Genomic DNA, 15268 nt, shown 5'->3' on the forward strand with positions numbered 1-15268 from the left:
TACATTAAATAAACAAGAGGGCACACATCTTTGTTTTACTCCTTTCCCACTCTGGAACCAGTCTGTTTCAGCATGTTTACTACAGATTGTGGTTTCCTATTCTGTGTACAGATTTTTCACGAGGACAATGCGATGTTCTAAGATTCCCATTTTCATAAACACAGTCCTCTATTCTAGTTTGATATGATCAACACAATTTAAGGTCATTCTATAATCAATGAAGTACATATGGATTTATTGTTTGCGTTCTTTGGCCTTTTCAATTGGCCAGTATGTACCAACAATAATGGCTCATATTCCTTGGCCTTTTCTAAAGTGAGCTTGAACTTCTAGCATCTTTCTTTCCATATAGGATCTTAATTTGTGTAGAATGATCCTAAGCATTGTTTTGCTAGTATATGAGATTTTGGATATTGTACAATAGTTTCCACAGCCTCCAGTTTTGTTGACATAGTTAGATTATAATAATTACCGATTATGAGTCCATTGCTTGCCATATAATGACCAGAGGGCTAATATAACTTAATCTTTTAGTACTAGAAATTTTTATGAATAGGAATTCTAGTCAAAAATCAGAAGTATAACAACAAATAATATGCATTAATTTGAAAAGGTACTTCCAGTTTCTTTCCAATTTTTGTAAATAGGTACTAATAGTAACTAATAGAGAAGAAGTGATAGAGGGAGTTGAAATTGCCAGAACCTTGGGTGAAAGTGACCATGTCATACTGGAATTTAATATAACGCAGACACTAACAACAGAAAACAATCAAACCAGTGTCTTGAACTTCAAAAGAGCTGACTTTAACAAACTCAGAGAGAACCTAGGAAAGATCCCATGGATGAAAATCTTAAAGGGCAAAACAAAGTGTGGGAAACTCTGAAAAATGTGATCATAAAAGACCAGACCAGCACAACATCACTGAAAAAGAAAAACAAGAAATTCAAGAAGAAACCAGCATGGCTACATAATGATCTCTCTGACAAACTGAAAGACAAAAAAGACAAATACAAAAAATGGAAAGAGGGGCACATAACTAAGGCTGATGTTCAGCAGACAGCCAGAACATGCAAGGATGAAGTCAGGAAAGCAAAGACTCAGAACAACAAAGACTTGCAACAGAAATCATGCATAATAAAAAAAGTTTCTTCCAACATATTAACAACAAGAAAAAAGTCAAAAGAAACTGCAGGTCCACTAAAGAGAGAAGATGGCAAGGAAATAACAGGCAACAGGGAGAAAGCAGAGCTGCTTAACTCATACTTTCCATTAGTCTTCACACAAAAAGAAACTATAGCCCAACATACCGGGGGGGGGGACCACTGCAAAAGACAAATTAGAAACAAAAAATTAAAATAAGCAAGAAAATGGTAAGAGAACACCTATCCAACTTTGACGAATATAAATCACCAGGACCCAACAGACTATACCCCATTGCTCTGAAGAAGCTGGCAGATGTTATCTTAGAACCATTGCACCACATCTTTCAAAAATCCTGCAGCACCGGAGAAGTACCTGAGGATTAGAAAAGGGATTATGTGGTTCCCATCTTTAAGAAATGGGGAAAAAAAACAGACCCAGGAAACTACAGACCAATCAGTTTAACATCAATACCTGGGAAAATCTTAGAAAGGATAATAAAAAAATAGATCTGCGAACAACTAGAAGCAAACAAAGTTATAACCAGTAGCCAGCATGGGTTTGTTAAAAACAGATCATGCCAAACCAATCTTATTTCATTCTTTGACAAAGTGACTAAACTAGTAGACAGCGAAATCGTGTGGACGTAGTATACTTAAGACTTCAGTAAGGCATTTGATAAAGCAGACCACAACCTACTCGTTGGTAAGCTAGAAAAAGGTGGAATAGACAACATCACCACCAGATGGATCTGTAGCTGGCTGGCAAACCGTACTCAATGTAGTCCTCAACGGCACTACATCCACATGGAAAGAAGTAAGCAGTGGGGTACCACAAGGTTCCGTCTTAGGCCCAGTACTCTTCAAGATCTTCATCAATGACTTAGATGAGGGAATTGAAGGGGAACTCATCAAATTTGCAGATGACACCAAACTGGCAGGCATAGCCAACATCCCAGAAGACTAAGGATCCAAAAAGATCTTGACAAACTTGAACAATGGCCCTATCCAACAAAATGAGTTTCAATGTGGAAAAAAGCAAAATTTTACATTTAGGCAGGAAAAATCAAAGGTACAAGTACAGATTGAGCGAGACCTAGCTTAAAAACAGTAACTGTGAGAAGAACCTTGGAGGATCGCTTAGCCATGAGCCAGCAGTGTGCAGCAGCAGTCAAAAAAGCTAATACAATAGAGGCATAGAATCAAGACCACACAATGTATTAGTAAAGGTAAAGGTAAAGGTTCCCCCACACATGCGTGCTAGTCATTTCCAACTCTAGGGGCCGGTCTCATCTCTGTTTCAAAGCCGAAGAGCCAGCATTTGTCCGAAGACGTCTCCGTGGTCATGTGGCCGGCATGAGTAGACGCCAAAGGTGCACAGAATGCTGTTACCTTCCCACCGTAGTGGTCCCTATTTTTCTTCTTGCATTTTTATGTGCTTTCGAACTGCTAGGTTGGCAGAAGCTGGGACGAGTAACAGGCGCTCACTTTGCTACATGGCACTCGGGATTCGACCCGCCAAACTACAGGACTTGGGTTTGGCTAGTCTAAGAAAAGAAGAAATAGGGGAGACATGATAGCAGTATTCCAGTATTTGAGGGGCTGCCACAAAGAAGAGGGGGTCACATTAGTCATCAAAGCACCAGAGGGCAGGACAAGAAATAATGGCTGGAAACTGATCAAAGAGAGAAGCAACCTGGAATTAAGGAGAAACTTCCTGACAGTGAGGACAATTAACCAGTGGAATAGCTTGCCCACAGAAATCGTGGGTGCTCCATCATCTGGAGATTTTTAAAAAGAGGCTAGAAAGTCACTTGTTTGAGATGGTATAGGTTCTCTTGCTTGAGCAGGGGGCTGGACTAGAAGGCCTCCAAGGTCCCTTCCAGCTCTATTCTGTTCTGTTCTATTCTATTCTATCTTCTAAGGTAACATGGATGTTAACATTCTATATCAGGGCTGTCAAACTGCCAGCCTGCAGGCCGGTTGCATCATGCAGAGGCCGCACCCACACCAGCTCTGGCAATGCAAAAAAATTGTGATATGTCGCAACATGCCACATGACTCAGTGAGTTTGACACCCATGTTCTATACTGTAGAAAATTACACAATACTCATTTCATCTTTGTTTGACCTATTGTGAATCTATTATTATCTGTTTATTACCATCCTTTAGCATACCAATTCAACGTTGGAACTTCCTGGGTTTGGAGATCTTTTGGAAGATTTTCTATTTCCATTTTCAATGTTTTTACAGATGTCATGAAGATACTGCTTCTTGTTTTTTTCTAACAACTCTCAAAGTCTTTCTGATATCTCTTCTAGGCAACTTTCATCACTTGCTTTGATATCTACTTTTTTCTGTTTTTTGTTCTTTGGCAATCTTTTTCCATATTGTTCCTTAATAATTTTAAAAATTTCATTCCACAGTTCCCATGGAACTGTGTCTCTATTTGACAAAGCTCAGAACTTCAAAACAATTCCCAATGTTCTCTTTGAAAAATGTGGTTATATGTTCAAAATCATATCATGGACTCTGGTTACTTCTGTTCTCCCACTTTGAGTCTCACTTTGACAATCTTGACTTGGAATGTGAACATAAGGATTTTGTAAGCTTTTTGTAAGCTGTCCCACAGACAACCCCTTGCTATTACAACTGAGCTATTCTACTTCCTTGTACCAACACTATATTCAATTTGATTTCTATGTACTCCATCTGGTAATATCCAGGTACATAGATATTGTCTGGCTTCTTTTAATGTACTACAGTATCTGCAATAAATAAATCATTGGATTGGCAAAAAACTGACACATCATGCTCTGTTTCAGTTCTATTTTGATAGATTTACAGATGGCTTAACTTGTGTCCATTTTAAGAAAAATATTCTTAGGACTTTCAAAGAAATAGCAATATTAGTTCTCTAAACAGCAATTAAATTAGTAATACCCCCAGAAATATGAATACAGTGGGATTATGCATTTGCCATTCATAATTTGCTGCACCGTTTATACATCAAAATATAAAATCATACTTTTATACAAATTTTGATTTTAATATTGGTTATTGGGTAATTCCAGTGAGTGCCAACAATACATATAACTTGATTCCACAATTAAATAACACTACAACAGTGGAAAAAATCACATGCAACTACATTTTCCTCACTGAACAAAATGTTTAAAATCTGTTTCAAAGTTATAAAAATATGTATTTGACATCTCAGTGAGTTGTGATTACTCAAGTTCATGTGACAAAACCGACTTCTGATCCTTGGATCTGAGTTTGGAGAATGTAACAATTTACTAATTTACTAATAATTTGCTAATACTAAAATAGAAACTGGTGATCCATTCTTTCAAAAACACATTGAAAAACAACATAGAACTGTAACACTGGACAAAGCCTATAATGTCTCAGGAGAAAGAATAGAGTAATAGTGGAGCAGTGGTTAGAATGCAGTACTGCAGGCTACTTCTGCTGACTGCCGGCTGCCAGCAGTTCGATTCTCACTGGCTTAAGGTTGACTCAGCCTTCCATCCTTCTGATGTCGGTAAAATGAGGACCCAGATTGTTAGGGGCAATATGCTGACTCTATAGACTGCTGAGAGAGGGCTGTAAAACACTGTGAAGTGGTATACAAGTCTAAGTGTTATTGCTATTGCTACTTTTGATACCTAGTGAACGCTTTTAAGCGTGGCTAATAAAATTTAAGTGGACTAAAATAGGCAGTAAATTAAAAGCCCAATACTAGTGAGAAATTACTAACTCAGACATTCTAAACAGAAACAATAAGTTCAGTGGGATTTATCTCCCAACTAGAGTAAGATTGCAGCTTTAAACACTAAAACAAACTACATATTACAACAGAGAAAAAAGTTCAAAGAAATACAAAAAGGGGAAAAAATGAACACATTATGCCAGCATTGTAAATCTATAATTAATGTCATATATGTTCCTTCTTTTATTGTTCTGCTATTGCTCTGGATTTATTTTGTTGTAATTTACTTTCCATGTGATCATACAACAAATAACTTTGGAATGCTACTGAGAAACTTCGCTGACATTTCTGCTTTGTCATTTTCCTGGAAATAGAAATAGAAAAATAGAAAATAGAAAAAAGAAATAGATCAGAAAATTTATTGATACGTTTTTCTTTTCAGGAATATGTTTGCTCAGTTGATGAGCTGCCAAATTAATAATGAATTTGTTTTTGTAATCTTAAAAATCCTCATGAGGAACTACACAATACCAAAATAGCAACAATTAATTTTAACAAGGAATTTTGGCATATTTGAATATAAAAACAGCCAAAATGTATTATCAGCAAATACTACTACAATATGAAGGCACTGTAAATAACATATTTTGAAATTACATTTATACGCAATGTTATTTTGAAATAGCACTTACAAAGCATTATTGAGATAACAAGATATGTTGCAATAAAACTGAAATTACTAACAAGAGAACACATCCTGCAATTTTATAAATAAAAACAGAACATAAGTTTGGAAAGAAGTAATGTAACTTCAAAAGTATGGACTAACTGTTACAACATTGTTCTTACAAAGTATGTGTTCTTTCTGAACTATCAAGCTCATGTTTATTGCATCTCCAAAGAGAGTGAAAAGTCATATTTGAAAGAATCAGATAAAAGAGGATCCTTACGTTCTCAAATATGAACACTAATAAGGGAAAATATTTGCAGCTCAGGGTTGATATAAGGGGTCCTTGGTGCTCTCTGAGCTTAGATGTTTTCTTGCAGACATTTCATTATACAAACTAGGTAACATCATCAGTGCTAGACCTAGCTTGGGTAATGGAATGTTTGCAAGGAAACAACCAAGCTCAGAGAACACCATGGACACCTCAATATGAATACCATACAAAATAAAGAATTTCACTGCAAAATTAAAATGGTTTCAAATGATATTTGAGCTATCCATTTATATGATTCTTACTGAGCTCAAAACAACTTTGTTCTGAATATACTTTACTCAATCCATAGGAAAACAAAAGAAAGTGCTCTCCATATCCACAACTAGCCTGATTTCTTACTACAATATAAATTGCTTATGCTTCAAGAAACATGTAACTTGCACAGGATAAAAAGATTGGGCAGAAATGTTTATCAAAGTACACTTGCAAAGTGATTGTGCTGTAAAAAACACTATCAGAAGCATAGTCCAGTGATTTCTATCTGCTTCATTTGACAAAATATATGTCATAAGAACAGAAAGTATCCAAATGTCACAGAATGAAATGGGATTTCTGTCTCTAGGCATTCAGAGCTCTTCAGAGAAGGCCATGGTCTTTGAAATGTTAGCAAAGATAATAAAATTCATTTTAGTTCTATCCTAATGGGATTAGTGTTATCTGAAATGCAATTTGTATAGTTAAAATTATACTAAATATAAATTCATCAGAATAGTTTTTGAATTACATACAAACTTGTATTCAGTTTATTCATACTGTCAATTTTTTACTTCCTAGACTAAGAGGAAAAATGTGTTTAGATTGCTTTCCCTAATCTGGGCATATTCTGGTTTTATGAATTTAAATTCTCAGAATTCTGTAGCAAAATCACCATTGCTGAGCATTGAGTCTTGAAGTCCACACATCTGCAGCGTACCCAAATCAAACAAGGATGTCCTGAACCAAAAAGGCTCTATCTTTGTACGATAAAATTACCTCAGATATTTGAGTAAGCAAAGAAGTGAATGAGCATATATAGACAATCCTTACAGCATTAAAAAAAAGCTTATAATTAATGTGCCTCTTTATACTGCCTTTTTAGGTTTCCTCAAGATGCTCTCAAGAGCAACTACCAGGTAGCAAGCCATAAACTAATGTAATCAGTTTAAATGTTAGATTAACAGGTTTGAAGACTCAGTATTTCTACAGATTTGAGAACATGCCTCCAAATGAGTTGTAGGTGAACAATGGCAGGAGAGAAGTATGTCTCTATCTCCTGCCCATAAGCAACATAGAGACATCTAGTTAGGCGCACAGAAAAATAAAAATATGGTGAACCTTAACCTTAAGCTGTTGTCCTTATAAGATGGATAATGGAGGAAACAAGAGTATAAGAAGTTTAATCTTTCATTGACCGTAACAAGTCCTAGCTATATCCTGCTATATGCAGTTAGATTGTGCCAGAAGAAGAACATATTAAAGCTAATGAATGTACTAGAACACCTGATTATTTTTTAGTGCCGCTGTAACTTTGAACAGTCACTAAATGAACTGTTGTAAGTTGAGGTCTACCTGTACATACTATACAAATAGCAAGATGGAAAGACATGACAGCTGTAATCAAAACTACAAATCTAAAGACTAAAAATTTGAGAAAATATGCTGTAGGAAAAGTGGGGGGAAAAAAGATCAAGACCTTACAGAAAAGTTCTAAGGTCTGTAAGATGTGCCAGTTATTCCATCCTGGATCAATGTCCAGGGCATGTGGTATAAACCTATAAAGGCTTATCAAAGTACAAAAAAAGAAGACATTATAAAATATAAGAAATTACTTATATCATCAGACCAAAGTCCATCTTGTACATAGTCTTATATCTGATAATAACTAGCTACGAACTCTATAAGTTAAATGTATCTTTCATTTTGATCTCAAAATCTGCACTCAAGGGAATATTGCAGACATGTCAAACACAAGGCCTGGGGGCCGGATCCGGCCCGTGAAGTGGTTTCATGCGGCCCGTGAAGCCATCCTGGAAACAGTGAGGGAATGGCCCCCACTGCCTTGGCCCTGGCCCAGAGACCTTCCTTCTGCCAGAGACCCTCAGATCTGTCCCACTCCTGCCCAGGCCCCCATAGGCACCCTTGATGCGAATGATGTAGAGCTGGCCATGCCCACCCAGTAGGCCATACGCACTCTAGCCACGCCCACCCAGTAGGCCACGCCCACCCTGGCCATACCCACCTGGCCCCGAGGGCAACTGCAATGCTGATGCGGCCCTCAATGAAATTGAGTTTGACACCCCTGGAATATTGTCTGAAAATGAGAAGTAAGTAAAATGGATAGATATACTTACTTTCCATTAATAGCACACTGTGTGAAGACACATTTCCCTTTAATTGTAAATGTGACTTGCAAAAGTGAATTAACTTTTTTCACATTTCCAGTATATAAATCTAATATTTTCAAAAACTTTTTTGAATACCGAATTTACAACACTAACCCATACTTGAATAAAACAGAACTGATTAAAGCACACACACTTTTTTCAAGTCAGCCTTGACTCTTGATAACTGTCTGGACAAATACATGTAGATTTCTTAGCAATATTTGCAGAAATTTAACACTGCTTCTTTCTAGGACTGAGTGACTGGCCCAAAATCTCCCAGACAGCTTTGTGCATAGACTCTACTACACCAAACTGGCTCTCATGTGCATACTATTACACTATATTGTAGTTTGTTTCACCTGTGAATCTTGCTCTATTCAATTTAGACTCTATCAGGCTATTTATTGTTATTTTTAACAAAATGCATATTATTTTGAATCTCATCTGCCCTTTGCTATCAAATATTTATCAAAGAAGGAACAAGCGAAACTATTCAATAAAGTCTACCATCTATTTTTTTTAAAACAAAACAAAACAATGTTCATTATCACAAACTGGTTTTATTGATTAAAAAGATGAATGGATCATTAAAAAGAATCAAACTTACCATTCTGTAACTGGCTTGGCAATAGTTTCAAAAATTTCATCTTGTTTTGATTCCTGATCAAATACTTTCTGAAATCTGAAAATTATAAATAATTGGTAATGCAAAATCTTAAAACAATACTTGATTCATTTCTTTTTTATAAATTTAAAAAGTAAAACAGTGTTTACATCATTGGATTTACATAATCCTGGACAATTTTCTCCTGTGGCTTTTTCCTCACTATGTTATTGTGCTACTGAATCCACAAAGGACTTTAAACACTACTGTTTACAAAATGTGTACAATAAAATATTGTGATAAAATGTTACTGCTTAGAAAAAGCAAACTGTACTTTACTACTGTCATGGGGATCAACATTTCAAAGGCCCACACATGAGCATGTTTAAAAAACACTAAAATAAAACAGAATATATAAACAGTGCAAACTATTTTCAGTTTTCTTCTCTGGAAGAGAAAAGCAACTATCAAAAGTTTAACAGCAAGTCAAATACTTTAAAAGTCTTGTGCCTTATTTCCATGATTGATGTTTTAGTATCTCTGTAAACACTTCTTCTAAATACATGTTTTAACTCTCTCTCTGTTCTCCCACCATTAAAAGAACCTATTTTATTCTAGTGCAAATGACTTAAAAGTATTCTGTTGATCATTACAGTGGACAAGAGTCCTGTGCTACATTAAAGACTAACTGATTTCATTTAATCACTTGGCACCTGTAGAAACTACTCCACTTCACTAAAAGTGCTGAGAAAAGAATTTTTTATTTAGTTGGGAAGGTGAGAGAGAAGAGGAAAAGAGAATAGATGATAATGCTTATATTAAAATTTGGGCCACCAATAAGATGTTCACAGACTGCATGCAAAACAAATGAAAATAAAATCAAAATTAATTTTCTTTTCCAGGAGGAAAGAATGGGCCATATATCTCTTCTTTCCTGCCATAGAACCAGATGAAAATAATTCAATTTCCACTGACAGTAGTAGTGGAAGGAGAGGATATTAAGGGGAAGGAATCTGAATATACGAGTATCACTGTGGGCTGGAGATACGTGAGTTGGGCAGAACACCCATGTGCAGGTTGTCTCCATATTCCTTCAATTAGAAACTGCCATATTCATGGCCATGCAACTATGTATTTTAAATCATGGAACTCCTCCTCTGAAATTGAACCTCACGCCCTCTTGGTCCTGTTAAGTCTTCAAAAAACTGGTGAAAACCTTTTTATTGTTTTTTTTTTGAGCCGGGAAAGCTGGGTTATGATTCAATATTGAGTTGATTTTGATTGTTTTTGATCTCTGTTTACTATTATTATAATACGTGTGTGTGTGTGTTTGTATGTGTGTGTGTATGTGTGTGTGTGTGTGTGTGAAAAAGTAATGTATTTCTGTTTGCTTTTCACCTCAATTACTTATTAGGGAATTACAGTTCATCCATATTTTTACAGACGTTAAATAAATAACTATAATACATACATACATATAAAAAGTTATGCACTAGCTCAGAGGTCCCCAACCTTTTGGGCACCAGGGACCAGTTCCGTAGAGAAAGGTTTTTCCATGGACCAGAGAGTGCATGGTTTTGTGTGCTGCCTGCATCCCACAGATGGGGCTTTGCTTGTTTATGTGGCCCGGTTGCTGGCATGTCACGGCCCGGTACTGGTCCCCGGCACTGGGGACCCCTGCACTAGCTGTTTAGAAGTTCACTTTTAAGCTACTAATATTGATGCCTAATACTTTAAAATCAGCATTTAATATTAACAAAACAGACTTCTGCTTTTTCAGTGCAACATGCTCTTCTCTTTTTTTTACTCACCTCCCTTATCCCCATTTTTTTTTCTGAATGTTTCTATCTCCTCCTCCTCTGTGAGGAAGTGAAATTGGGGTTGTCTGCTCTTTTCAAAAGTAGCTGTACCCATGCAGAAAACTCCCCCCACTCCTCAGGCATTCATTCATTCATTCCCCATTCCCTTAGAACTGTACTCATAGGCATTCAAGCTGGTCTTCCAGCTGCCTGGCTAACTGTGCCACACCCTGGTATTTCCACATACACACTGACTGACGTCCAGAGGCAGCCTCACCCCGCCCAGTCTTTTGAGCTTACAAAAACAAATGTTAAGGCAGAGTGCGAGAGCGGTGCATGTAGCAGGAAAGGTGACTGCTGGGAAGCAGAGATTGGCAGCTAGTATAAGAAGGCAAAAAGACATACCCTGGTGGGATTCCTGCCTTTGTTTTCCTAGGAGCCCAGTAGCAACTAGAAGAACAACCACACTGAAACAGCACTTCATGCCAACTAGCGCAAGAATGTTTGGAAAACAGCAAAAACTGTATATTACTTTGTAAAGAATTTGAGACTTTAGCTTGAAATGAGTATATTAAGAGAATAAGTATTAAAGGCCTATTAAAGACATACTTTAATAGCAACAATACCTTGCAAAAACTAAAAGGGTGGAGTTGACCTATAGAATAAAAAGCCTATTGTTGGGGAAGGTGAGTGTTGCAATAAAATATTTTGTATAGATTTGCTATGCTGCCATACTATCCTTGGACAGCAAACAACCTCACACCCTCTCCAAGAGAATTTTGGGAAGAAGAGCAGCAGAATAAAGAAAAAATATGTTCCAACAATAATTTCCCTACCACTGTTAGATGTACAAAGTGGGCTATAAATAAACACATTTCATATCCAAATCCATCAGGTTTATAAAGGCACACTGGATTGAACATTAAAAATAGCTTTTCACAATCTTTTCTGTTTTGTCACAGCCATAAGCATTATAATGACATTTCATCATCATATCAAAGTGATAATATAAATTGGAAGAAAAAACAAGAACAATCTGAATGTACTGTAGCTACTTTAAGAAAAAGTTTTAACATGCTGTAACAGAAACCTTATGAAGGAACTTCATGGTACCTATTAAGGAAGATGTTAAAAGTTTATTGTTGGGTATGTAGCCCTATTTGGAACATATTTATAGGATGGCAACATAATCAGAAGCATGTCCTGTAAGAAAAATTGAAGGAATCGAACATCTGAAGAAAATAGTAGAATGTTAAAAAAGGTAAAGGTTCCCCTGCACATGCGTGCTAGTCGTTTACAACTCTAGGGGCTGGTGCTCATCTCCGTTTCAAAGCCGAAGAGCCAGCGCTTATCTGAGGACGTCTCCGTGGTCATGTGGCCGGCATGACTAATGCCAAAGGCACACGGAACGCTGTTACCTTCCCACCGTAGTGGTCCCTATTTTTCTACTTGCATTTTTACATGCTTTCGAACTGCTAGGTTGGCAGAAGCTGAGACGAGTAACAGGCGCTCACTCTGTTACGTGGCACTCGGGATTCGACCCGCCAAACTGCCGACCTTCAGATCGACAAGCTCAGCGTCCTAACCCACTGAGCCACTGCATCCCTATAGTAGAATGTTAGCCATTGACAAATATCTGAAGGACTACAATAGATTGATGAAAGAGAAAAATTGTTTTCAGTTGATCATGGGAGAAGTAGCTCCTATGATTGGTATCAAAATTGACAGAACAATCCATTTTTGACAGTAGAGTAGACTACATTAGTGAGCAGATTTTGTTTACAGGTAATCTTTGACTTACAACTGAAACAGAGTCCATAACTTCAGTTGTAAATTATATAAAGTACATTAGTATGTAACTATGCCTAATTTTATGGCCTTTTTTCAATTGGTTATTAAACAAACACCACAGACATAAATAAATGGTGCAGGTTAAGCAAACCTATTGTTTGCTATAGCATGGTTTTTGCCAGAAACCATAAGTAAAAACAATGTAAATTGTGGTCAAGTGACTGGGGGGGGGCTGCAAAAAGCTGTACATGCAAAGCATTACCAAGCGCTGAAAATGTGACCATGGGGGGTGGGGTGGGGGGTGGACATTGGAACTTCAAATCTTGATCATGAGTCCCATTTTTGGAGTCCAGCCATAACTCAAGGACTACTTGTACTGATTTTGCTTTATTTTATTCATTCAGAAGTAGAAACGTGCTTTAATTGATTTTCCTGCTATAAACAACATAAACATATATTGTTCACTTTTTATGTAAAATGGTTTTATCCAGTTTGTACTTAGAGTGAAATTTAAATTACATAACATTCTGAAAGTTTTAGAAATGTAAAATAATATTTTAAAAATTCATAAATAAAAACAGTAAGTCATTTCAAAATGAGATGGTCAGGAAATAAATTTAATAAAACAGACTTGGAAGTATATGATAAAATTATGAAATATTTTTATAATAATGTACAAACAACCAAAATATGAAAGTTACTTACTTAAACTTATAGTTTTCTCGTTTGTTATTGACAAATCCATCAGACAAATCACGTGGTACAATAATCTCCAGACCAAATGCTGATGTCTCAATTTCATCAATTGAATATATCTACAAAATACACGTACATCTTTTGAAAATATTTCTCTTAATTAATGAAATACTCTTTAAAGTATTTCTAATTTGATGACCTTCAGTACTTGTTATGCACTTAGTTCTGCATTTCTCCCCTTTTCAGATAGTAAACAATAATAAAACAGGTGGAAAAGATGGAATAATTATAATTATGGAGATGTCATTTCCTGTCACTTCACAAATGAACTTGAAAGACTGAGTAATGAAAGCTCCAAACATGCTTTGTTTTAATTCTATTAACTTAGTAGGGTCTTTCTTAATGAAATGCTTTATATAACCCTTTATTAAAGTTCTTTATTGATTTTTTTAAAAAGTAGCAGCAACTTCTGATAGAGGCAGCAGTAAAAGCTTATTTTGTTCCTATTAAGAGATTTGGGTTTTCCAATAGCAAGACGAAAATGGTTAATCGTGTTTGGCCTCTCAACATTTAGACAATTTCTAAAGAAATACCTCTTTCACTGTGCTTTCATTTGGAAAATGACTGTAGCACTTAACTCTATTTGTCAGTTTTAGCCGTTTTTTAAAAATTGTTATTATTTGTAGAGATTGTTCACGTTGTTAGCCTCCCTGAAAGCTCACCAGAGCAGAAAGTGGAATTAAAAAAATAACAGGTACATTATTAAATTAACATGGGCGTCTGAGCTTGCCCCGCATTTTCCAAACAGCCAGGTCCTCGTCTTCTTGCGGAAGAGCTACATAAAGTCCTGTTTGTGGTCCTGCTTACCTTCTCCACTCCATCCTCCACAAAAAGCTTTCCCTCCCTCTTCCCCTCTCATGTCATCCATCACCTTCAGGCAAGGTGCACGCTACTCAAATACTGTATTTCTCAACCTTGGAAATTTTGACGTATAGATTTCATCTTAGGTCAGGGGTAGGCAAGCTTGGCTCTTTTAGGACTCGTGGACTTCAACTCCCAGAATTCCTGAGCCAGCATGGCTGGCTCAGGAATTCTGGGAGTTGAAGTCCACGAGTCCTAAAAGAGCCAAGCTTGCCTACCCGTCTTAAGTCATGCGGGCCCTCACGTTGGCTGGAAAATTTTGGCAGATGAAGTCCACACATCTTAAACTTGCCAAGCTTAAGGATCCCTGCTCCGGTCCCCACGCAGTCTCTCTGGTTCAATATTTCGCAGGGTCCTACGGAGATTCTCCATCATCCCGGTCGTGGCTTTTAAAAGCATCTTTGGGACAATATTTCGGAGCTACTGCCCTCCCCAACACCGTGTCCGGTCCGGCCTGATGGGTTCTTCTGCTTCACCTACCCCGGGAGTCTGCCTTTTGCCCAAAGGTTTCACCCGGGCGTAAATCTGGATCGTCTGCTTCACCATCTCCGTGAATCAAGAAAGTTCTCAGCGGTCACGTAAAAAAAGCGAGCCGGGGGCAAGGCCGGCCTTAGCAACGGTAACCAACGAACGCTACCCGTCGTGCCTTGCGATACAGCGGCCGGTTGGGGAAACGCCCCCCCCCCGTGCACGTGGGAAGCTGAGCTTCCTCAGTTAATCGGTTTGAATACTAAGTAGGAGAGAGAGAGAGAGTCGCGTTTGCCTGAGAAAAGGACGCATGCGTGTTTTTCGTTAGTTAAAGAAACGCTTCGCTCTTCGTAGGGAGGAGGCGTTGGATGCTGGTCGTTAGCAGTTTTTTATTTTCTTTTAGTCCCAAACAAAATGTCCTGAAATGGAGGGTGGGCCTCAATTTAAAAACAAAACAAAAACGATGGCTGCTGTGTTAGCGATGGCTAGTTGAAACTAAGCGCCTGTTTATTAATCATGATTAAAGGTAAAGGTTCCCCCGTACATGTGTGCTAGTCGTTTCTGACTCTAGGGGCCGGTGCTCATCTCCGTTTCAAAGCCGAAGAGCCAGCGCTTGTCCGAGGACGTCTCTGTGGTCATGTGGCCGGCATGACTAGACCCCAAAGGCGCACGGAACGCTGTTACCTTCCCACCGTAGTGGTCCCTATTTTTCTACTTGCATTTTTACGTGCTTTCGAACTGCTAGGTTGGCAGAAGCTGGGACGAGTAA

The 15268-nt window shown here is 37.5% G+C and overlaps 1 protein-coding gene across 1 annotated transcript in view; it reads right to left on the reverse strand.

Annotated features, from left to right (window-relative positions):
• KIF6 (kinesin family member 6) overlaps positions 1–14577 on the reverse strand; it is a gene marked incomplete at its 5' end in the record, with an annotated part of 121107 nt that extends 106530 nt beyond the window's left edge. Inside the window, 3 exons of the mRNA XM_083350199.1 lie at positions 8828–8902; positions 13120–13229; positions 14512–14577. Coding sequence (XP_083206325.1) covers positions 8828–8902; positions 13120–13229; positions 14512–14577 — 251 coding nt within the window. The remainder of the gene's footprint in view (positions 1–8827; positions 8903–13119; positions 13230–14511) is intronic.
• Between the last annotated feature and the right edge of the window lie 691 nt (positions 14578–15268).

Source organism: Vipera ursinii (genome assembly GCF_947247035.1).
Source record: "Vipera ursinii genome assembly, chromosome: 1".
Taxonomy (NCBI): domain Eukaryota; kingdom Metazoa; phylum Chordata; class Lepidosauria; order Squamata; family Viperidae; genus Vipera; species Vipera ursinii.